Source organism: Crocodylus siamensis, chromosome 5, assembly GCF_052110815.1.
Source record: "Crocodylus siamensis isolate JL-2025a chromosome 5, ASM5211081v1, whole genome shotgun sequence".
Lineage (NCBI taxonomy): Eukaryota > Metazoa > Chordata > Crocodylia > Crocodylidae > Crocodylus > Crocodylus siamensis.
Window position 1 is genome coordinate 38,819,588 of NC_143399.1, and position 25,075 is coordinate 38,844,662.

Consider the following 25,075-nt stretch of genomic DNA (forward strand, 5'->3'; position numbering starts at 1 on the left):
AGGAAGAATTGAGCATGGGCATATAGAGGATGGGTGTATGGGGAAGGATGGATAGCTAGATAAATAGGGGTACATGGGGATAGATAGATAGATAGATAGATAGATAGATAGAGAACATGGACATGTATCTACATGGGGATGCAGACAGTGCAGGGGGTTGGGTTTTACCTCACCAGGTTGGAAGGTGGCTAAACACCTTCAGACCTGAGGCATGTGGAGTCCCTGGGTGGAGGAACCACCAAGGCCACCCAAGACCTGCAGCAGCTGGGCCAGGAGGGAGGTGGGTGGGTGGATGGATAAAGGGGTAGAAAGAGATAAAGGAGGAGGACTACATGGCAATGGAGGGATGGAGAGAAATAGAAGGGTTACATGGGATGGATGTACAGATAGAGAAATAGATAGATAGACAGACAGACAGAGGGGTGTACAAAAATAAATAGATAAGGCCTATGGGTATAGAGATCGAGGGGTGAACAGTGGTAGAGATAGTTAGGTAAACAGACAGATAGAGGTAGTATGTGGTGGTGGATGGATAGGGGAGTTCAGAGCAATGGTTCCCAACCTTTTTAGACTCAAGGCACCCTTGAATAGATTTGAGGCACCCTTGATGGTCTCTCATTCCCCCCCTTCCCCCCACCCCCCAATCAGAAAATGCCAGCTCTTAGCTATCACTCTCTTTCAACCCCAGGCACATATTAGCACTATTCTTTTGTGGCAACAAGCTCAGAAAGCCCACAGCAGGGCAGGATGTTTACAACATGGTAGATTTCTATTTGAAATCTCTGGCTTTATCATGTGAATCATGCATGCATGCTGGTACACCAAAATGTCCCAACATTGCAGGGCACCCCTGAAAGGATCTCCAAGCACCCCAGGATGCTGCAAAACTCCAGCTGAGAATCACTGGCATGGATAGACAGATGGAGAGGGTAGACAGAGGGACGGAGAGGTGGGTAGAGAAAGTAAATGTGGCTACAGGAGGTGGATGGGAGGACAGACAGTGTAGGCGTGCTCCCCTCCCCCAACACAAAGGACTCTTGCAGGCTGGGCCTGGTCTCGGCATCATATATAATATATATTTATATATTTACACCGGGGGGTAGATTCTGCACCAGGGCTGGGGGGAAGGGGACACACACACAGGGCAACGCGACAGGCCGATCCCAGGACAGAGTAGGGGAGGTATGAGGAGACCACAGGCCAGGCCAGAAGCATCCCCCTCCCCCATCACACATATACGTGCACACACACACACACACACACACACACACACACACATACACACACACACACACACACACATATACAGGGTCCCCCACCATCTGCCACGTGTCCGGTGGCAACAGCTGAGAACCAGATGTGGAACAAGATATGGCAGAGACCATGGCATCTCATGGCTGCAAGGAGAGGCACGGGAAGACCTCAAAACTGTCCAAAAGCAGGGCTCTGGGGGACTGGAAACAGTCATTGGGGGTGTCCCGGCTGCTAGGATGCACACGGGGAAACTGAAAGCGTCAGCTGGTCAGGGAGGGACTGGAGTGGTGGAGCAAGACAAGCTTGACCCCACCAGCCTAAAAGGTCAGAGCAGTTCAACAGGCCCAGCTAGAGTTGCAGGGGGGCAGTCGAATGTGGGGCCTGGACACTGCCAACTTGGGAGGAAAAAGTAGCTAAACACGGTCAGGCCAGAGGTGCAAGGAACCCAGGGCCCAGGGAGAGGGCCACCATAGCCCACCTGAGACCCCGGGGGGGGGGGCAGGGGGTTGGCCATGTGGGACGGGGGCTAGCTGGCTTGGAGGTGACTTGTGTTCAAAGGGTGTGGGGAGAATGAGCCTATGCAGGGTGGGAGGCCTGGAAACAGCCACTCAGAGGCTAAGCATTGACACCCCCTCACACAGCCTAGGGCACTGCCCCCTAGCCTGGGCTACCCTGCTCCAAAGTTCCTTGGGCTAGTTCTGCCCCCCAACAATGGGGAGAGAAGTATGAGGGGAGGCTCAAGGCCAAAGGTCAGTAAGCCAGACCTAAAGTCAAAGGTCAACCCCAGCCAGCCCAAGGGCAAAGGTCACACTGCCTTCATACCTGCAGACAAATATAACCCTGAGAGGCCAAAGGGCAAATGCTCCAGGCCATGGGGTTAAGTCATGCCCCACCAGACTAGGAGGTCAAAGGTCAGACATCTCCCCCTCGTTCCAGGCACGTGTAAATGGAACCCCCAACCCCAATGGGTTGTACCTATGAAGAAATTTTGGGGGGAAGGGGAGTTGATAAGAAGGTAAATGGCAAAAATCTACCCCTTTCCCCAATGGGCTGTACCAATGCAGAGGCGCTCAGAAGGGGATTTGGCTACCGTCTGAACTGCAGAGGTGTGGCCAAATTCAGGTACACCCTCCTACCCCCTGCTGGAGGTGCCCAGGAGGGGGTGTGGGGGTGTGGTCTATCTAGGTGCTTGTATCAATGCACACAGGGGTATGGGACCACACACAAGCCCCAATACTGCCCCCGTGCTGGCTCATACCAATGCAGGTGCCCCTTGGGGCGGGGCCTGTGGCATGGAGGCTGGGCCAATCTAAGCCCCACCCTCTCATCCTACCACACAGTATCAATGCACAGGCAATAGGGTGGGGGACCAGGGCAGGGCTGCCCAGTGGGCCCCTGCGTTCACCCCTCCTCCCTTGTACTGGGCTGTTCCAAAGCACAGGCACCTGAGAAGAACCACAGAGCACAGTAATGGTCCATCCCCACCCTCATGGACTGTACCAACCTGGGGGAGATGAAGAATAGGGGTGCAGCTAATCCTGGGCCCATCCCTCACCCTGCTGGACTGTACCAAAATGGACTGGGGAACAGCTGCAAAGCTTCTTTATGACTAATCCCTAGCCCTTCACCCTGCTGGATCGTACCAACACAGACTAGCAGCACCCCAGAGTGGGGGTGTGGCTAAACTCAGGCCTACCCTTCACCCTGCTGGATAATACCAACATGTAATGGGTGGAGCTGCAGATTGGAGGTGTGGCTAATCTCAGACCCAACCTTAACCTATTGAACCATAACAACCTGGAATGAGTGGGGGAGCCACAGAGTAGGGGTGTGGCCAATCTCAGGCCTGCCCTTCACCCTGCTGGATCATACCAACATGTAATGGGGGGAGCTGAAGACTTGGGGTATAGCTAGTCTCAGGCTCCCCCTTCAATCTGCTGGGTCATACCAAGAGAGCAGTGTGTGTGTGGTGGGGGGGCACAAGGCAGGGTGTCAGCAGGCCCCTTAGGACAGGTCCCTGTCCCCCAGAGACCCATACATGTAGGCATCCTTGCCAGGCTCCTGCACGAACTCTTCCTTGTGGTCCCAGTCAGCTGTCCAGCCCCCGTTGGCAAAGCTGGTGCTCTGGGTGGCCCCATAGCCACCTGCACTACCACCACTGCCCCCCAGGCCCTCGGCCGCCCGCGCTGCCTCATCCTCCTCATCAGCCAGCTCGTCCTGGTGGATGAAACCGCACTTCTCATCACTCATCTCCTCCGGCTCAGCCCATGGCTGCTTCTCCCCTGAGGCAAAGATGCCATAGAAGATGACGCCCCCGTAATGCACCAGTGAGGCAATGAGGAACACGTACTGCCACTCCTCACGCGTCTGGAACAGGGGATGGGGCAGGAAGAAAAGGTTTACTCCTCTGTGCCCCCTCCTCCAGGTCTGCCAGCGCCCCTCACTCCCAACCCGCAGGCCCCACCCTCCCAGCCCTGCTGGTTCTCCTCACTCCAGACACAGCCCCCTCCCTTAGAATCCCCATTCCCAGCTGTACCAATTCTCCCACCACACACACATACACGCACCTTGTGCTTGGTCATGGCACCAACAATGATGGGGCACACCATGCCCGAGAGGGTGCCAACGCCATTAGAGATGCCCATGAGGATGCTGGCGTAGCGGGGGGCAATGTCTAGGTGGTTCACGTTGAACCCTGCAGGGGCAGAGGGGAACTGAATGCAGAGAACAGCCCCCGCAGCTCATCCCATGCCTACCCCATGGTGCCCCTTGCCCCACACCCTTCAGCATAGCACCCCTGCCCTGATCTTCAGCTGACCTGAAATGGCAAAGCCGCTGAACCCCACGGCCAGGACCAAGAAAGAGATGGCCACACCCTTGGTGTGAGAATAGCCCACCACAAGCAGCAGCGTTGCCTCCATGCCAAAGCCTGGGGGCAGAGAAAGAATTGTGTTCAACTCCATCCCACTGCCCAGCCTGACTGTGCCCCTCACTCCCAACCCGCAGCCCCAGCCCTGCCAGTGCTCCTCACTCCCAAACTGCAGCCCTCTGCCCCTCCCAGCCCTGCTGGTGCCCCTCACAACCAACCTGTAGCCTCCTGCCCTCCCCCAACACATGCACTCACCCCCGCAGTTCATCATCTTGCGGACATTGGTGGTGGACATGATCCTCCGTGAGCGTAGGAAGTCAGCGATCTGCCCCCCGATGGGGACGATAATGGTCATGACCAGGTGGGGGAGGGCTGAGAGCAGGCCCACCTAGGGGCAGAGGGTACAGGTAGCAGCCCTGCAAGCTATGGGAGCTCTCCTCCTAGCCTCTCATCAGTCCCTTCACATTTCCCAGTGTCCGGGTCTCAGCTCCCCTCTCACCCTGCTAAACCCTCCATAAGCAGAGGTAGGATTTGAACTCACAACATCCTGGGGTGAGTGGGGTCAAGAGGTTGGGAGTCCAGATCTGACCAAATGAAAGGATGCCTGGGTTCTCCCCCCAGCTCGGGGAGGGGCAGTAGGGTCTGGTAGGCTAGAGCTGCAGAGCTGGGAGCCCAGATACCTGGGTTCTCTCCCAGTTTTGGGAGGGAAGTAGAGCCTGGCAGATTTGACACTTCAGGGCTCTGACTCCTGTACCCTTCCCCCAGCTCAGGTTCCCAATCCCAGGTGGAGGGAGCAGAGGGCTGAGCCCAGGGGTGTCTGGACTGGTACCTTGCTGATCTCAAAGCCGAAGACCTCCTCGAAGTAGGCTGGCTGGCTGATAAGCAGCAGGTAGAAGGTCCAGCTGCGGCAGAAGTTGGCCACGATGATGGCATAGACAGGCATGGACGTGAAGAACTTGCGCCAGGGCGTGCTGAATTTCTGTCAGCAGGGGTGGAGGGGTGGGGAGTGAGCCCCTGGTGCTGTGAGCTTCTCCTCCAAACAATGCCTCCAGGCAGCACCCTCAGTGCTGCAAGCTTCCCCCCAGCAGTGCCTCCAACTAAAGTCTCCCCCAGTGCTGCAAGCTTCCCTCTAACAGTGCCCCCACCTGGACTCCCCCGGTGCTGCAAGCTTCCCCCAGACAGTGCCCCCAGGTAAAGACACCCTTTTTTTAATAAAATAATATACATATATCAGCTAGCAAAAACTTTCCATCACGCACCTTAAAGTATATTAAAGAAACCACGCACCGGTTATGAAGACACCACTGGGATGTGAGCTTCCCCCAGAAGTGCCCCCAGCTGGAGACACTGGGCTGTGAGCTGCCCCCAGCTGAAGTCGTCCCAATGCTGTGAGGTTCTCTTTAACAATGCCCCCACCCACCAACTCGCCCCAGGCTGCGAGCTTCCCCCAAACAGTGCCCCCCAGCCAGGAACAGTCCTCACACACAGTGCAGCAAGCTTCCCCCAGCAGTGCCCCCAAGCAGCAGGCAGGGGTGGGGGGCAGGGAGTCACCTTGAGGGGGTTGACAAGGCCAGCGCTCTCTCCAATACTCTCCTCGATGTAGCGCTGCTCCTCCTCCGTGATGGTGGGGTGCTGGGCTGGGCTCTCGTATGACACCATCAACCAGAACAGGTACCATAAAATCCCAAAGCTCCCTAAGGGGATGGATCAGAGCAGGAGAGGGGGTGTCATCACTGGGAAACAGCCGTCATGGTAGGAGGCCTCTCTGGGCATGGCGGGGGGAGAGGGGCCAAGCTGGACAGGGCTGATGCAGGGAACAGGAAATGGGGCTAGGGCTGTGGGGGTGTGATTCTCTTACCATACACATAGAAGACAGAGCTCCACCCTGAGTATTGTACCAAGACCCCAGCCAGGGGCATGGCCACCACCGCGCCTGCATAGGAGCCTGTGAGGGGTGGAGGTTAACAAGGCTGGAAGCTAGGAGCACAAACATGCTGAAGCCCACTCATTGCCCAGAGCTGGAAGAGAACCCAGGCATCTGGGGCTCCCAGGCACTCCCCTGCTCTAACCCACCAGACCCCACACCCCTCCCAGAGCTGGAGGAGAACCCAGAAGACCCGAATCCCAGTGCCCACCAGCTTCTAACCACCAGCTACCCTGCTTTTTTCCTCTCCCAGGACACAGAGAGAACCCAGGCGTCCAGGCACCCAGCCCGCCCTGCTCTAACCCCCATCTCCCTTCCCAGGGCTGGGAGAGAACCCAGGCATCCTGGCTTCAACCCCCCACCATGTTCTACCCACCCACCAGACCCCCTCCCTGCTCCTCTCCCAGCACAGAGAAAGACCCCAGGTGTCCAGGATCCCCCCCCTGCTCCAACCCACCAGGCCCCACTCCTCTCCCAGCGCTGGGAGAGAGCCCAGGTGTCCAGGCTCCAGCCCCCAGACTCAGTAGAGAGAACCCAGGCATCTGGGCAGGGGCACTTACCACAGAAAGCAGTGGTGGCAAGGCGGCTGCGCTCCAGCGGGGGGGCCCACTTACTCCAGATGCCATGGCAGGCCGGGTACGTCACCCCCTGGGACCCCAGCCAGACAGAGGGACAGACAGTTACCCAGGGTCCCACCTGTGTCCAGGGGCATGGCCAGGAATAAACCCCACCCCTTTGGGGACCCCCAGAACACCCCTTCATTGGGCATGGGGGTGTGGCCATGGGTGTTGGCTCTGCCCCTTTATTAAAAGAGGGCGTGACTTACCGGGAAGCCCCACCCCCGGACTCCCAATAGGGGAAGGGCGTGACCATGGCACCAAGGCTCCTTCTGGTCCCCTATAGGGGTGTGGCTGTGCTCTTGGGGAACACCCCTTCCATCCCCTAGGAGGGGAGGGCGGTGGCCAATATACTAGACCCCTAGCCAGGCCCTTCCACTGGCAACCTTGCTCACTCCCAAGACCAGGGGAGGGGCCTGGCCACCATCAAGCCCTGCCCCCATCCTCCTGCAGTGCCCCCCCATGCTGGGGGCATGGCCAGGCCAGGAGGCCCCGACCCGGCTCACCTCCACCAGCCCCTGCAGGATGCGCACAAAGATGACGCAGCCGTAGTGCACGCGGGCAGCCGAGGGGATCAGCATGTTCAGGGTCGAGGTGGCCACGATGGCAAAGCCGAAGACCCTGGGAGGGGAGGCGACGGTCCGATTGTTGTGGGGCTCCACACCCCTGCCCTTGACCCGTGCAGTGCTGGCCACGGGGGTCACAAGGCCACAATTGTGCATTTTGTCATCACAAGATTGAGCATGCAATGCAAGAGGACCCCCCCCACCAGGGGCAGCGCTTGTACCCTGACTTGGCCATCACTCATGCGATCACAAGTGCACTCTTGTGCATTTACAACGCCTCCCCAGGCCCAGCATTACGGGCCCAGCGCTGGCACAGGTGGGCAGCCCTAGCGCATTGCAAGTTCGCTTGAGCAATCACAAATGCACTTTTGAGGCCTTATGACATCCCCTGTCCGGTGCCTAGACCTATGGGGCCAACGCTGTTGTGGGTGGACAGACATTGTGCAAAAACAGATGCACTCATGTAGCATTATGACATGCCCTGGACACAGCATTATGGGGCAAGACCTGTGGTGACCCTTGGGTGTCACATGCTCACTCATGCAATCACAAATACACGATTATGGCCTTTTTACACCCCTCCCGGCACCAGTATTATGGGGCAATGCTATGACAGTAGGTAGCCCTCGTATCACACTCACTCCTGTGATCACAAGTGCACACTTGTGGCCTTCTGACACCATCTGAACCTAGCATTATGTGGGCCAGAACTATAGTTGGCAGCTGGTCCTCATGCTTTGCACACACAAGCAATTACACGTGCACTATTGTGGCTTTATAACACCCCCTGGGCCCAGTATTATGGTGCCAATCCTGTTGTGCGTAGGCAGCCCTTGTGCACCACATGCTCACTTGTGCAAGCACAAATGCATTATTGCAACCTCATGATGCCCCCCAGTTTGACACCTGTATCTCACTGCCACAGACACCCCTGCCCCATCACCACTGCCCGTCCTGACTGGGATGGTGTTGTGTGGATGGCACAGGGTTCAGTGCCAAGATGCAGCTGCCTCTGGGGAGGGGCATGTCAGGGAGGCTCTTTGGAACAGCAGCAAAGCAACACAGGGGAGCAGTGGGACAGGAAGTGCGGCATTGTCCTGTGATGTATGGAGGCAGGTGGGGATTAACCCATTTGGAACCAGGCCAGGGCACCAGGGTTCACATCCCAATGGAGAGAGAAGGAATTTAAGGACAAGACGATTTTATACCACGTGGCCCCCCCCCCCCCCCCCGCCCCCCCCCCCCCTTCCCTTGGACTCAGCAGAGAGTCTCAGCCCAACCTGTTGGCAGCGAATTTCTGGGCGATAAACCCGCCAGGGATCTGGGTGACGATGTAGCCCCAAAAGAAGGATCCATGAATCATCCCCACGGTTTCGGGGTCCCAAGTGAACTGGGCTTTCTGGGGAAGAGAAGGAATAAAAGGAAAGGCCCCTGGCCTCAGCCCCAAACCCACCCCCCTGCCCTGAGGCTGGATGAGAAATGGCACCTGCCAGAGAACTGGATGAGAACTGGCACCCATCCCCTGGCCCTGCTAGCAACCCCTGGATCCATCCCTACCATCTGCCTGTCAACACCCTGCTCTGAGGCTGGATTAGGCCCAGCCCCCCTGCTGCACCTCCACCCATCCCAGCCAGTGCCCCAGGTTCAATGCCCCCCAAGGCAATGCCAGGCGCACCTGGACCACCAGCTTGCCACCACGGTGGACGGTGCTGTTGTTGACCATACTGACAATGGCCACACCCAGGTTGCAGCGGATTCCAAAGCTGATGCAAAAGCCAAGGCCGCAGAGGATGGCGATGATGTAGCGGCGTGGGAGGCCACAGCACGTGCAGTCCACAACTGGGCGGTGCTTCTCGGCTACCTCCACTGCCCGGCCCTCTGCTGTCAGTTCGATCGTCTCCCCACCCGGCTGCCGGCGCTCCAGGAGGCTGCAGGGTGATGCATGGGTTGGCAGACAGACAGACGGACAATCAGGGTGTATGGGGGTCACAGGCAGGCAGATGAGGTACATAGGGATGAAGAGACAGACAGATGGAGGAAGGATGGATTGGAGAGGTGGGTGGGCAGAGATAGAGGGACAGAGAGGGGTTTGTAAGATGGATGGATAGATGGACAAACAGACAGAGTGGGGTGCATGGATGGATAGACAGAGGAACATATGAGATGGGTGGATGGATGGATGGGACAACATAGATGGACGGATGGATAGGTAGTGCGATATAGGGGATGGGTGGATGGATGGAGGGATACAGGAAAGCAATGGATAGGTGGATGGGCAGTGGGTGCATGGGAAGACAGATGCACAGGCAGAGAAAATGAGAGATCAAGCTGGGGACATTTTCACGGAAGGAAGATTTTCATTGTTTACCCTTTCCATGCCTCCAGCAGTGCCTTTGAAGGCAGCAGGGTTGCACCCCCCCAAAACTCCCCCACCCCTCACTATCCCCCTCCCCCAGCTCCACTGGAGCTGACTGTGGCACTACCTCATCCTACATCCCCCGAGACCCACACTGGCAGGCCTCCAGGCCAGGAACAGGCCCAGGCCTGAACCACAGGGCATGGAGCTACTTGCTTCAGTTGGGACAGAACCCTTGATCCCAGCATGGCCCAGTGCCCCACAGACTGGAACCAATGACTCGCAGCCGAGCCCAGCAGCTTGGGTCAAAGCTAGTGGCTCTGGTACTTGTTCCTGTTCAACCAGATACCCCTGTCTCAGCATCAAGGGTTCTGTTCATCCCCCCCATCCCCCCCGAGACTCCCCACATCAGGGGCTGGTGTCTCCTGTTCTCCTGGATTCCCCTCTTCCACCCCTACCTGCTTCCTTTAACTGGGCCCTGTTTTTTCCCTTCATGGGGTCAGAAACCCAATGACACCCGCCAAATCTAGCAGGGACACTGGCATCAATGCTGAAAGCCAGGGAATCTCCCCCAACAATCCGACCCAGTCCCTGCCCTGTTGCGCATAACAAAGTGCGCTCCGATCCCCACAGCACAGCACCCCTAGTGCTCCCTAGTCCCTCCAGTGTTTTCAACAGCAGGCCACCCACTCCATCAAACTTTCACCCCCACCTCCCCCCAACAAAATGGTACCCCTGTCCCACCCTGCCCTGCTCCCATGCCAGCATTGACCTTGCTTAGCACTTGCTGAGCTGAGCGGATCCCAGCATGAGGCGGCTGCGCTAGCAGATTACGCTGGTTTTAAATATCCCTGGCTAAGCTGCCCCCGCAGCTCATCTGCCAGGGGCTCCATTGACCTTGGTCGACACATTAATCTTAGCTGACTTTGGCGCTGGCCTGCTTCTCCCCCTGGCTTCCCTGGGCTTGGATGCGGTTGGCTCTGGGGTGGGGTGGGATGTGCCAGGGTGGTGGGAGGCTGGTGCTTCTGGGTGGAGAAGGCTGGAGCAAAGTCCAAAGCCAGTCCCAGCCTGAAAGCCTCCTGACCCTCCCGGATGCCCCCAGAGCAGGGGTGAGGGGCTGGGTGAGCTCCCCACCCCCATCTGTATGTCCCCTTTGTGGGGACAGAGGGCAGGGCAGATCACCATTCCCACTCCTGTCTCAATGCCTCTAAGTAATGCCCAAATAGTTGGCAGTTCAGCTTCCATCCCCCTGTCTGTCCATCCATCCACCTATCTGTCTGTCCATCCCCAAGCCCAGCAGGCCCTTCATACCTCCATCCAACCCCATGTGTTACCAGCCATCTACCCAGCTCCCCATCATCCCTAAACACTGCCACCAGTCCATCCCCACATGCTGCTGCCCATCTGGCTGTCCATCTACCCATCCATCCAGTGCCACAGAGCCCCCCGCTCTCTGTTAGAAGCAATTCTACCCTCTGCCCTGTGTGCACGTGTGTGTGTCTGGAGGAAGGGGCATGATTTTGTGGGTGTTTATGGGTGCATGTTTACAGGTGATTGTGTGCACACAATTTTGTGTGGGTGATTCTGTGTGTGTGTGTCTATGGGTGATTCTGTGTGCACCTAATTGTGCATGTAGCCACATGTGATTGCTTACGTATGATTATGTGTGCATGTCTATGGGTGAACATGTATGATTTTGTGGGTCTACACGTGATTGTGTGTATGCGACTGGGTGGATGCAATTACATGTGATTGTATCTGTGTCTACATGTGTGTGCACGTAGGTGTGTGTGCACGTGTGGGTGTGTGTGCACGTGTGGAGGTTGGGGAGGCTGGCTTGCTATCAGTCCTGTTTGGCACTGTAGCTTAGCAGGACCATACGGAGCAGCAGGAAGGGAATCGGGGCTGGGCCCCAGGCCAGGCTGCATCATCATCAGCTGGTAACTAAGGCCCAGCACAGTGGAGCTGGGAACCACACACGCACAGACACGCACAGTTCCTCCTGCGCACAAGCTGTCCCTGCTGGCTGAAGCTCACCAACACACACAGTCACTCCTTACAAGGAAGGAGTCAGACCAGCTCTGTTCCTGCAGGGGTGCGGGGAGGGTTGCGAGTGTGATTGTGATTGTCCGGCTGTGCATTTGTGAATGTGTGCATGTGGGGGAGGGGTGGGGGTCTATCTGTTCTCTGGGGGGGTTACATGTGTGTGTCACTGATGTCTGTGTGCCTGGGGAAGGTGTGGGATTGTGTGCGTGTGTCAGATTGTGTGTTGGCAAGTGTGCGAGTGTGATGCAGGTACCTGGAGCGTGTGATTGGACTGTCCTGCCTGTGTGTATGCAATTGGTTTGATGGTAGGAGCAGCGGGATTTGATCCCATGTCCCCTCCCCAGACCAGGCCTGGCTCCCCCTCCCCCCAGCTGGTCTCTCTCACCCTACACCACTCCTGCCCAAGAATTTTAGTGGCTGAAGATAAGGTCCCCACTCACCCCTGCCCATAGCCAGAGGTCAGGGGATTCACACTGGGGATGCCAGTGTGGCTCACATCCCCTCAAGCCAAGTGGGGTCTGGACTCCCTCTCCAAAATCTGTTCCCCTTCTTCTCTCCCCTCCAGAACTCCCCTCCCAGGTCAGGAAGGAAGGGCATCCCTATAGAGCAGAGTTTCTCAACCTGCAGGCCGCGACCCAAAAGTGAGTTGCAAAAATATCCTGGGGGGCCCATCTCCAGTGGTGTCCCCCAGGGATCAGTGCTTGGGCCTGTCTTCTAACATCTTTATCAATGACCTGGATGAGGGAGTGGAAAGCGCAATGTTTAACTTTGCGGATGACAGCAAGCTATGGAGAAATGCAGGCACATCTGAGGACAGGGCAAGGATTCAGGATGACCTTGACAGGCTGCTCCTATGGGCTGAATGCAATCAGATGAGGTTCAATAGGGATAAGTGCCAGGTCCTTCATCTGGGTAGGAAGAGCCTTCACCGCAACTATGTGATGGGTGGTGGTCCACTGGCTGACACCACATTTGAAAGGGACCTGGGGGGTGACAAGTGACCAGAGGATGAATATGAGCCAACAGTGCGATGACCTCACCATCAGGGCAGACAGAACTCTGACGTACATTAGCCAATGTGTTGCCAATGGATCTAGAAAGGTGCCCTCTACTCAGCATTGGTAAGACCACAGCTGGAGTATTGTGTCCAGTTCTGAGCACCATACTTCAAAAAGGACATGGATACGCTTGAAAGGGTACAGAGAAGGGCCACCTGCATGGTCAAGGGCCTGGGGGATAGGCCCTGTGAAGAGAGACTCCAGGAACTGGATTTGTTCAGCCTGCGTAAGAGAAAACTGAGAGGTGACCTGATAGCATCCTAAAAGTATATCGGGGCAAACACCAAGATCTAGGAGAGAAACACTTCAGAAAGGCACCCCTTGGGAGGATGAGGTCCAATGGACACAAGCTAGTTGGGGAAAAATTTAGGCTGGACATAAGGAAAAACTTTTTTTCTGTAAGGGTATCTAGAATCTGGAACACATTCCTAGCAGAGTTGGTGCAGTTGCCATCCCTAGAGGTGTTCAAGCAGAGGCTGGACGGGTACCTCATTGAGCTTGTTTGAGCCCAATCACCTCTTGCCCATGGCAGGGGACCAGACTCAATGATCTTATAGGTCTGTTCTAGTCCTTCTACTCTATGATTCTAATATATGAAAGGGTCACCAACAAACTCTAAAAATGGATCAACAAACTTTAAAAATAGATTTTCCTTTAAAGGAGAAAAACATGGGAAACCATGACTTTTCCCTTGAAGGCTGGCAGAGTTCCAGCCTGCAAAGGGCTGCTTGGGGTCCCCCCCTACCCCACACACCCACCCTCCCCTGCCCATACATACTAGGGGTGTGCAGGGCCCAGGGCATATCAGCCTGTGCGTGGCCCAGGGAAGGGGTGGGGGGTGGCAAGCAGCTGGAGCTGGCAACACTCAGCGGCAGTTGCAGTGGTGGTGGTAGCAGCAGAGTCGGTGGCATTCAGCAGCAATGGTGCATGGCAGCTGCAGCAGGGCTTGTATGGCACTGTCCGCAAGGCCCCCCCCAAAGCACAGGGCTGTGACCCCAATTTGCACCCCCCCCAGGATGCACTGTGGGGCTGGGGCCTGGGGATGCGGGGCAGCAGGTTGGGAGTGAGAGGCACTCAGTTGGGATTGGCCATCAATGTTTACAAATGGGTCCTGGTACAAAAAAAGGTTGAGAACCACTGCTGTAGAGAACCCTACAGAGAGAGAAGGCATAATATGTACCAGACAATATGGACCCGTACAAAGGCTGATGAGAGCATACAGGCATCTACAGACTGACTGTGGCATACAGAACTCCATAGGGGCCACACTGTGTAGAAGTCTATAGACACTGACTAGACCATAAACACCTCTGTAGAACCTGACAGTGCCATATAGACCTCTATAGTGACTGCACTGTATAGACCTTTACAGATGCTGCCACTGCCATACAGATCTCTATAGACCCCACAACATAGGGATCTATAGATAGATAGGGACCATACAGACTGCAGCTTATAGACTTCTACAGAGACTTGCAGACCTCCACAGAGACCTCTATAGACTGATTGCCCCTTATAGACATCTATAGAGGCTGGGCAGATCATATAGACCACATCATTTAGATCTCTCTAGTGGTTACAAGATCTGACTACATCATATGGACTGTGGGATATCAGGTCTACAGCATACACTGGGGATTTTCAAATGGGGAGCTCTGTCACAATAGACAACTGTGTGAGGAGATAAGTACTCATCTCTCCTTCCCTCCCCACCCCCCGTCATCCCCTCTCCAAGCTAATTTGGTATGCCTTTAAATTTTAGAAATCTGTGGATGGGGGCTTGGAGGTCAAAAAAAGCATGGACCCTACAGTATAAAATAAGAAATATAGACTGCAGAAGATGATAGAGCAGAAGCTGCAGGACTATGATTATAACATTTTTGCTGTCCTTAATATAGACTATAAAATAGAAAATATAGAATATAAAATGCAGGTTACAGAACATGAAAGTTAGAAGGTTAAAATAGAGAACATGGGATAGAAAATATAGCCTGTAACAGATAGTCTATAGCATATATAATAGCCCAAGGTCTAGATTTCACCTTCTAAAGTTGTTATAGCATATGGAGTTGAGGCTATAAATAGAGACTAGGTCCTTCAGACAATAGCTTACAAATAAAATATAGATATACATTATGTGTAAATTATGAATAAGAGCCCCCAGAAAACAAGAATTGATATAACATCCAAGGAATAAAAATAAAACAGAATTAAAGCAAAACAAAACCTTCCCAGATTTTCAAAAGAGACTCTAGCCATCCTACACAGACCACAATCAGGTGAAAGATTTCCTTGAATGGTTTTTATTCAGCCAAAGGGGCAAAACCAAGGGCTAATTGGAATCCAGTGGGATAGAAACCACCAAAACTTCAGGACCAAACATCCAAAAGAAAACAGTCCTGATAAAACTGGGTAGAATTAGAAAGTAAAGGAAATCACCTTGAGGAATCCTAGCAAGGTTTTGAATAATTAAATAATCTGTTATCTTCATTCTTGTCATTATCATCATCATTAGTAATAATACTATTAATACTGATGATGATGAATATATAATAATTCTAGGTGGTGGCAAAGGTGATGTGAGCTAGGATGCCTGGGTTCTATCCCCAGATCTGGTAGGGAAATGTGTTAGAGTAGGGATAGTTATTCTTCTTCTAATGTTGTTGCTGTTGATATTATCATTATCATTGTAGTTACTGGTCTTATTATGTTGTTCTTTATATTATTGTTGCTGTTATTATTATGATGATGGCTGCTGTTATTGTTATTATTGCTGCTATTGTTATTATTATAATTAACCACTGCTATCATGATCATTGTTATCATAATTAATGTTATTATTGTTATTATTATTGTTGTTGTTTTGATGTTGTAAGAACTGCTGTTATCATTGTTATAATCATAATTATCAATAATAATAATAGTATAATTATTCATTGAAACTGAAAACAGAAGCATAGTTCAAATGCATCACAATCAATAGCACAAAAGAAAAACTAAAGCCAACCAATGTGGTTAACTAAAATACCCTAAAATATCACCAGGGTTCATAATAAATCCATCTCCAATGGAAAAAAGTGCATCTAAGCAGAGGGGTTGGATCAGCCAGCTGAACCCTGGTGTCCCAGCCTGCCCTCACGTGTCTGTAAGCAATGGAATGGCACAACGTGAAATACAGCTTCAGTAAGTTAAGCAAAAAAATCACTAGGAATAAAAGCAAAAGCCAAACATCAAAGGAGGTAAATAGAAATCAGAGAAATTTAGAGGGAGTGAAATACATCAGGGAGGGGGCATTGGAATAATGCTGTAGCCATGATGGACCAGAAGTGGTGCAAGAGAAGTGGTATCTTTGGTTGTAAGAGACTTGGATGAGCTTTCCAGTATCACAGTACCACACCCCCAACACACACCCACTTGATCTTTGGGAGGTGGAGAATTTGTTAGAAACAATCAGTGAAAGCAAATAAGCAGAAGGTTGTGATGAACTTTTTTAACCCAATGAGGAAGAAGGGAAAAATTCCCCCCCTTTCTTTATGGCCTCTCCCAGCATGAGGCTGGGGGTCTCAGTCAAATTACTCCCCACCCAGGAAAGCCTCTTAGAGAAAGGGGAAATTGTACACAGAGGATCTAAGTCATCGCTCTCCATCATTCATGCTTCTGAAGATGAGGAAAAACCACCCTGGAATTCAGGTTATGACTCCACTCCTGGCCTGAGGCATCGCAGGGATTCCCAGAGCTGAGCACATCAAACACAGGGCATGGAGAGAAAGGAAAAAAAACTTCCAGCTTGCCAAGTTTACCACCATGAAATATAGATGAGTAAGGATGTGCTGATGCTTCAGAAAGGACATCAATTATTCAACTCGGCCTGGGATGGCCCTGTAAAAAAAGGCAGCCGAACCCATCCCAGCACTGACAAATGTCCTTGCAGAGACAGAAAAGGTTGTGTGGGAACCCAGACACCTGGGTTTTGTCCCAGCATTGGGAGGGCAGTGGGGGCTCGTGGGGTAGAACAGGGGGCTGGGAGTTGGGACACCTGGGTTTTATCCCCACATTGTGAGGGGAGTGGTGTCTGGTAGGTTAGAGTTGGGGTGGGCAGGGCTGGGATTTAGTGGGTTTGAGCTGAGGATCTGGACTCCTGGCTTCTACCCCCTCTTTGAGAAGGGTGTAGTGTTTGGTGGGTCAGTGCAGGACAGATGGGGAGTCAGGACTCCTGGGTTCTATCCCTGGTTCTGAGAGGGCAGTGGAGTCTTGCATGTGTTGGGAGGGGAAGGAGTTGGGATCAAGGACTCCTGGGTTCCTCTGTGATGCTGGTGTCTCACACACAAGTGCAGACAGGAGAAGCAAGACAACACCACCCAGAACAGTGATGAGGACAGGGCCTGGGCACACGCTGGGATGCCCCACCAAACATTTCATCTCCTTACTGGGGTAAACCCCACCCCCCTACCCAAGACCCCAGAATCGTGTGATCTCAATGCCTTCCCCTCTCCCATCATGACATCAATGCTTCTTGGGAGCACTGGGGCTGACTTCTCCCAAGTCACACTCGGCAGCCAAGGGACTTAGGAACCTACACCTCAGTGAAAGCCTGGTCTGTATTTCACCCTCAGCTGTACTGATTCCAGGACAAATCCCACCCACACCCAGTGCATCTATCCTGGCAAGGTCAGGCTGCAAAGGGAAAACCTAGGTTCACTTTCCTGTCTGGTTTCTGATTTCCACATCAGTAGATGGAGGGAAAGTGTTGGAATCTCTTCCTACCTGCACACACCCCCACCCCCACCATAGGCACACACAGATACACAGACACACACGTGCACATGCCCACATGCACATTACATAAACACAAGGGCATTTGCAAAATGCACGAAGCAATTTGGCTCTGGCTGGCTGGCAGAAGGGGGATTAGCAAGGAGCGAGCCAGCTGTCTTTGTCTGTGAAGGGAAAATATAGGGAGCAACCTTGGGGCTGGGGACAGGGCTCTTCAGGGTAGGAAGCGGGGTTGGCTCCAAGAAGCCTGCTTGCAAAGGCACCATTGATGGCGTGGGAAAAAGAAGTGTGGGGGATGATGGGTGGATGGATGCAGAGATGGATGGAGGCAGTCTTTGGGGATGGAGGAAGGGGGTGTATGGACTTAGATAGATAGGTAGGTAGTAGACACACAGACACATACATACAAAGAGGGTAGGTGGGTGACGGATGAAAGGGATACATGTCAAGGGAAGGAGGGCACAAGGGAAAGTGTGAGCTTAGACAGAAAGGTAGATAAACGGACTGATAGACAGACAACATAGCTTGAGAGAGTCCAGAGGAGAGCCACGCGCATGATCAGAGGTCAGGAAAACAGATTTTATGACGATAGGCTGAGAGCCATGGGACTCTTTAGCCTGGAAAAGCATAGGCTCAGGGGTGATCTGATGGCCACCTGTAAGTTTATCAGGGGCGACCACCAGGATCTGGGGGAACGTTTGTTCACCAGAGCGCCCCAAGGGATGACGAGGTTGAATGGTCATAAACTCCTGCAAGACCGTTTCAGGCTGGACATAAGGAAGAATTTCTTTACTGTCTGAGCCCCCAAGGTCTGGAACAGTCTGCCAGCGGAGGTGGTTCAAGCACCTACATTGAACACCTTCAAGAGTAAATTTGGATGCTTATCTTGCTGGGATCCTATGACCCCAGCTAACTTCCTGCCCTTTGGGCAGGGGGCTGGACTCGATGATCTCCCGAGGTCCCTTCCAGCCCTGATGTCTATGAAATCTCTGAAACATATAAACATAGAAGGGAGGTGGTAAATGGATGGATGGATGGGGTATATGTCAAGGGAAGGAGGGAGTAAGGGAATGCATGAGCTTAGACAGAAAGATAGATACATACATACAAACATAGAGGGGAGGTGGGTGATAGATGGACCACTCAAACAGATAGACAGATGGGTTATATATCAAGGGAAAGAGGAAGCAAGGGAGTGTGTATCAGGGTAAAAAAAAGAGGAAGGAAGGAAGAAGTGGGTGGTGAATGGATGGAGTGTATGTCAAGGAAAGGAGGGAACAAGGGAGTGTATGAGGATGGATAGATAGAAGGAAGGAAGTGGTGAATGGATGGATGGAGGGAGGGAGTGACTCGGCATGGGTATCTACAGCAGACAGAGGGGTATATGGGGATAGAGCACTGAGGGGATGGATAGCTAAGAACGTGGGAGACAGATTGATGGACAGGCAGGCAGAGGGGATGTCTGGGAATGGAGGGAGATTGCCGGTCCCTGCGGGGCTGATGGCAGGCTGGTGCATACACAAGCACACCCTGACCGTCTACTTCATCACAGCACTGCACACCCCACAGACCACCACAAGCTCTCCTGTGGCTTTGACAGCTCTATATAAAGTGTACCAGCTCCATTTATAGCCTTGGTGCATATTTCATGAGCCATTCTCTGATGGGCTGGTCTCAGGGGGCTGGGACTAGCACCTGGGCTGGGTGTTTAACTGCCTTCCCTCGGTGCATTAAACAAGCAGGCAGACTCAAGCCCTGCCAGTCCACCCCACCCAGCTGGCCATGTTGGAGTGGGTGGCCTGAGTGTGAGGCTGTGAGGGGCAGTGCCCACCATGGGGCACTGGGAGGAGGCTGACGCTGCCATTTAAAGCCATGGAGCATCCCGTCAGAGGAGCCAAAGAGAAGTCGCAACCCCAGGGGCTGGATGTGCATCCACAAGGGATCTGGCCCCTCTAATGCCAGCATAGCTGTGGAAGAGTCATGCCAGCTGGGATCCAGTCCAGAGATATCTGCTAAATCACCTCCTTCACAAAGCCACTTCCCCCACTCCAAGATATGCATGCACACACACACACACACACACACAAACAAAATGTGTGGATCACACACACACACACACACACTATGTGCACAGATCACAGACACACTCTGCATGGATCAGACACACACACCAGGCCCACCTGCCCCACACAGCCACACATTCTAGCTACATGTCTTTCCCAGTAACACACTCCGAGGCACACACTGCTGCATAAATTTACTCGCTTCCTCAAACACTCACTCCACACCCATTAACATGCTCTGGTTACACACACACTCTTCTCAGATGTGTCATAGTGACTTATGTACATGCACACACAATATGGGCATCACACACACACACACCCTGCAGGTTGCACCACCGTACACCCTACCTAAACATACATCACAGCTATATATCTGCTAGATGCATACTCAGCTGCATAAATACACACATCCTAAATCTGTCCACTCCACAATCTCTTACACACTCTGAATACACACACACACATGCATGCATGCACACAGACACAGACTCTGCTTAGATCATAGTCATACATAACAACCACATACAATAAACAATGGTGTCATAGCAACACACATATGCACACACACACACACAATGATATGGATTCTTAGTAGATGCAACTCTCACACACCTATCCCACACATACCCCTAGAACACACACTACAACCCTTGTTGATACAAACTACAATAACAATCACTCAAACAACATCTTGTGCACACGGGCACACACTGCAGGTACATAAACCACAATCTCTCTCACACACATACCTTGGACATATAATCCTGCATCTGCATGCACACCGCCTTCCCTATAACCACATGCTCAGCAGACCAGGTGTCTCTATCACACACACCTTCAGATGCACATCTGGTGACCACACACTATTGTTAGGATGTAGGTCACAATTGCACACACATACAAACCCACTCATTCTCACTACCCACTCACCAGGCATGTCACAGTTGCACACACATGCACCAGAGGTGTCACACTTGCATACACAGTCATCAGATAGGCGTGACAATCATGCACACACACTCTAGCTGTATCCAAGTCCCTCAGTTCTGGCAGTACTTGAGGACCTTTCAGCGCCCCTGTCCTCCTCCTCCCCGCCCTCCCCTCTCCCCATTCCCTCCCAACTGTCTCCTTGCTGCTTTACGATCTCCTCATGGAAAAATACCCCAGTCCCACCCCCCCCCCCACCTGAATGGACCCAATCTACTTGAGGTGACAAAAATCTTCACAAGATACAGCCCATACCCCATTCCCTTCCCTTCTCCAACCCTGGCCCTGTCTGTGCACAACTGCTCACACCACCCACTCAGGTCCCCACTTTCAGATAAGAACATGGAGGGGTTATGAGTGAGCAGAAGCAAAGAGGGGAGTTTGTGAATGTGTGGGTGAGTGTGGGGGTGCAGTGTGTGTGCAAATGCATCTGTGTGTGTGTGAGTGTATGTGTGGATTGAGTCATGGGTGAGTGTGTCAGTGTGGATGTGATCATATGTGTGCGTGTGTATGTATGGAATGAGTTGAGGGTGAGAGTGTTCACATGTGTGTACAGGTGTGCAGGCATTTTTGTGGAATGAGATGAGAGTGTGCGTGTGCATGTGTGAAAAATGAGTTGAGAGTGAGCATTTCAATAGGGATGTGCATGTGTACGCATGTGTGTGTGCATGCATGTGTGTGGATTAAGTGCATCTCTGGGGTTGTGCATGTGCTTGTATGTGTGTGCACATGTGGAATAAGTTGAGGGTGAGTACATGTATGTGTGCATGTGCATGCATGTGTGAAAAGTTGAGGTTGAGTGCATGTTTCAGTATGGATTTGCATGTGTGTGTGTGTGACATGGGAGGTGAGTGGAATTAGTATGTAGGGAGAAGTGTGTGTGTGCATGTGTGAGGGAGTTAATGAGGGGCTTTAGGAGTGTGTCTGTGGTAGGTGAGCATGTGGATGTGTGTGCGCATGGGGGTGACTGGGGAGGGGTGTGAGCTGGTGGCTGAGTTGGAGGAAAGTGTGTGGGAGAGATGAACAATTGTGTGAGTGTGCATGTGGGTGCATGTAGGAGAGATGAATAAGTGCATGTGAGTGTATGTGTGGAAGGTGAGTGTGGAAGGGATGAATGTGCGTCTGAGTGTGTGGTGGATGGGATGTATGAGTGTGTGTCTGTGTGTGTATAGGGTGAGTATATGGGAGGGATGAATGAGTGTGTGAGAGTGTGTAAGGTGAGAATGGGAGGGATGAATGAATGTGTGCATATAGGGAAAAGTGAATGCATGTGAGAGCAGCATGTGTGTGTGCTGCACAAGAGGAAGAGGAGAAGAGATCTGGGGCTAGGGAATGTGTGGGGAAGGAATAAGTGCAGTGCGTGTACATGATGTATGTATGTACATGCAGTTCAGGAATACACAACAACCCCCCCCATCCAGGCATAACCTGAAGCAACACATAGTTAATCGGGGGGGAGGGGGGAGAGATGACCCAGCCTGGGGGCAGGGGGGTTGTGGAGGGAGGGTGCTATATCATGCCTGAGACCCAGGCCCACACCTGACTCCAGACAGGGCCTGATCCTGGCCTGAGGAACCCCCTCCCTGCCCTACACTGGAGCCTGGGCTGGCCCTAGCAAATGGGAAAGCCCCCCCCCCCCCTTGGGTGCCCAGGTCAGCTGTGGACCTAATCCCAGCCTGGCACAGGGGCCCAATCCTGGCTTCACATGTGGACAGACCCTTCCTACAGAAGGGCCCCGAACCCAGACCCACACAGGGGGCCTGATCCTGGCCCTGAACACATGGGGGGGACCCAGCCCCACACATCCGTCAAGCCCCAATGCTCCCTCAGCTCTTCATGGAAAACCTGGCCCAGCCATAGGTGGGGAGGGAGGAGGGAGGCAGGTGGGGTGGGGGGATGGCAATCTTGGTCTCACACCTGAAGGGATCCCAGTCCCAGACCTCCACACAGGGCCCTGATCCTGGGTCCACACTAAGGGGGACCTGATCCTGACTTGGGGGGGGGCGGAGGGGGGCACGATCCCGCACAGAGGCCCCTGATCCAGGCCTCACACTGTGGCAGTGGGGGAGGGCTGATGGCGGGGGGGGGGGGCTGATCCTGACCAAGGCGGGGCCTTGGCTGCATACCTGCAGGGGACATGACCCTGATCTGGGGGAACTGACCCCACACAAGGAGCCTGATCCTGGCTCCAGGCTGGGAGGGAACCAATCCTGACTGAGGGGGGAAACCATCTCAAAACTAAGGGGGGACCCAATTCTGATGGGTGGTCCCCAATTTCATATTGGGGGGGGCGATCCTGACTGGGGGAGACCTGATCCCACCTAGGGGTTCCCAATCCTAGCTCCACACTGGGCGGGGGGGAGGGGGGGGGGCCGATCCTGACTGGGAGGTACCCGATGTCAAGTAGGGAGGTGCTGTGTTGGGGGCCATGCCACAGTCTCCCCCCTGCGCCGTCTCTTACCGGTGCAGCTGGCCCAGGGCGCCACCGGCTAACTTCTTAAACTCCTCCTTGTTGAACTGCATGGCTCCGCACAGCTCACAGCACCATGCCCGATACCGCCCGGCGTCCCCGCCGCCCTGCCCCACCGAGCCAAGCTCAGCCGAACCGAGCCGGGCTGGGCTGTGCAACCACCCCCCCACCCTTGCAGATCCTAGGCTCCCCCCCAAGCCCAGCCCCGCCTCAGCTCAGTGCTGCCCTGCGTGGGACGGCGCTGGGAGCCTCCCCCCCAGCCCCGAAGCCACGGGGAGGGGCAGCAGCGATCAGCACCGCGGACACCGCCTGGCTTCAGCACCGCGGACAGATCCCGCGGCCACCGGCCCGCGAGAGGAGAGGAGAGGGACATGGAGAGGGCATGGGGGGAGGGAGAGGGGGGCGATTGCGGAGAACCCAGGCGTCCGGGCTCGTAGCTCGTGCCCAGGGGGCCTGCTGGTGCCCCTCACTCCCGACCTGCAGCCCCCTGCCCTATTAGTGTCCAGCGTTCCTGCCCCACAGACCTGGGGGCTCCTAGTAATACCCCTCACCGACCCGCAGCCCCCTACGCCCTACTAGTGCCTCTCACTCCCGCCCTTCCCACCTGCCCGTGACACCCCTCACTCCCAACCCACAGCCCTCTGCCCCACCCCGCCGTGAGTGCTTGTCACTCCCAACCCGCAGCCACTGCCCCGGGCTGTGCCCTGCCCATGGCCGAGCCAAGCTCCTAGAAGTGCAGATGCCAATGCCTCACTGGCGCCCCCGGCCTCCCAGACAGCCACAGCAGCCGGCTCCGCCGGGTCCGGCTTGTTGCAAGTTGTTGAGAGCCACAAGGGAGGTGAGTTTGTCAGTCCTCAGCCCCAGGGTCCTGGTCCAGCAGGGGCCAAGATGGATCAGGGGGCAGGATTTGCGGGTCAGAAGTGAGGGGATCCACAGGGAGTCAGGTGCCCTGGAAGCCGGGCACTGCTGCCCACTAGGTGCCTGGCGCGGGTCCCAGCTCCAGCTCTGCACTGAAGGGAAACGCCAGCTCCACTTGCCGAGGACAGGACGGAGATTCCAGCGCTGCATACCCAGAGCTGTGAGAGAACCTAAACATCCCGGCTCCCCGCCCCCACGCAGACCCCTCGCCTGTGCCAGAGCTCGGGTGGAACCCAGCAGTCCTGGCTTCTAACCTCCCTCCCCCATAGCTCTTCAACCCCCTTCCCAAAGCTGGGAGAGAACCCAGGTGTCAGGGCCCCAGTTCCCCTGATTCTAACCCACCAGCCCCCACTCCACTCCCAAAGCTAGGACAGAGCCCAGGCATCCTGAGTCCCAACCCTCCTCAAAAAACAAACAAACAAAAAAAACCCTTCCAACAAGGCATCTGTGGTCCCAGGCCATCCTTGAGCATGGTCTCCCTGGGGTCCCGGAGCCGCCAGCTGTCAGCAGCCCCAGACTGCTGGAGGCAGCTGCCCAGACTGAGGTGCAGGGAGGACAGATGCCCCACTGGGAGACAGATGGCATCAAACTGCCAGGGCCAGAGCCAGCCCTGGCAAGGTGGGGACTGGGGGAAGAGAGCAGCCAGGCAGTGCCAAGGACTCTAACCTCTCCTGTTACCCTGCTGGGCCCTACTCTCCTCCCAGAACATAGGAGAACCCAGGTGTCCTGGTCCCAGCCTCCATTCTCCCCAACCTATTAGAGCCCACTCCCCTTCCCCAATTAGGAGAGAAGCCAGGCATCTTGGCCCCCAAAGCCCCCCACCCCACCAACCCATTAGGCCCCACTCCCCTCCCCAACCTGGGATAGAACCCAGGTGTTCTGGCCTCAGCCCCACTCCTCTCTAACCCACTAGACCACACTCCCCTCCCCAAGTTGGGATAAAACCCAAGCGTCCTGGCTCCCAGCCCCTTGTCCCGAACTAACCCACCCCTGAGAATTGGCGGGCAGAGATAATTAGATGCAAATACATGCAGAGGGGAAAGACACAGCCACACAGGCTGAGGATACAGGAGCAGCTGTGCCAGGAGTCTGCGGTTTCACCCCACAGGGCACTCAGGGGCTGGAGGAGATGGGGCGGGGGGGAAGGGTCTGAAACAGTTCTGGCCAGTGG

General features: G+C 54.4%; 1 protein-coding gene across 2 annotated transcripts; it reads right to left on the reverse strand.

The window, feature by feature from the left end:
• Positions 1-787: 787 nt before the first annotated feature.
• Positions 788-23,156, reverse strand: SLC17A7 (solute carrier family 17 member 7). Of its 2 annotated transcripts, none has more exons than XM_090047772.1 (12): positions 22,978-23,156; positions 8,906-9,158; positions 8,511-8,629; positions 7,171-7,285; positions 6,608-6,695; positions 5,982-6,068; positions 5,675-5,817; positions 4,953-5,102; positions 4,379-4,448; positions 4,073-4,183; positions 3,822-3,949; positions 788-3,621 (listed from the first exon to the last, which is right to left on the reverse strand). In XM_090047772.1, exons 1-12 carry the CDS (start codon positions 23,037-23,039, stop codon positions 3,259-3,261), a joined length of 1,689 nt encoding a protein of 562 aa, XP_089903898.1. In that variant the 5' UTR covers positions 23,040-23,156; the 3' UTR covers positions 788-3,258. The 2 variants fall into 2 exon arrangements, with proteins under 2 accessions (XP_089903898.1, XP_089903897.1); XM_090047771.1 differs by having other exon boundaries at positions 4,379-4,511.
• Positions 23,157-25,075: the final 1,919 nt, after the last annotated feature.

Excerpts from the sequence above, each read along its gene's own strand:
- SLC17A7 (XM_090047771.1), bottom strand. The coding sequence starts at position 23,039 with ATGCAGTTCAACAAGGAGGAGTTTAAGAAGTTAGCCGGTGGCGCCCTG. Across the intron at positions 4,512-4,952 it reads TCGGCTTTGAGATCAGCAAG|GTGGGCCTGCTCTCAGCCCT; the intron begins GTACCAGTCCAG and ends CTCTGCCCCTAG. Across the intron at positions 4,184-4,378 it reads CAAGATGATGAACTGCGGGG|GCTTTGGCATGGAGGCAACG; the intron begins GTGAGTGCATGT and ends CTCTGCCCCCAG.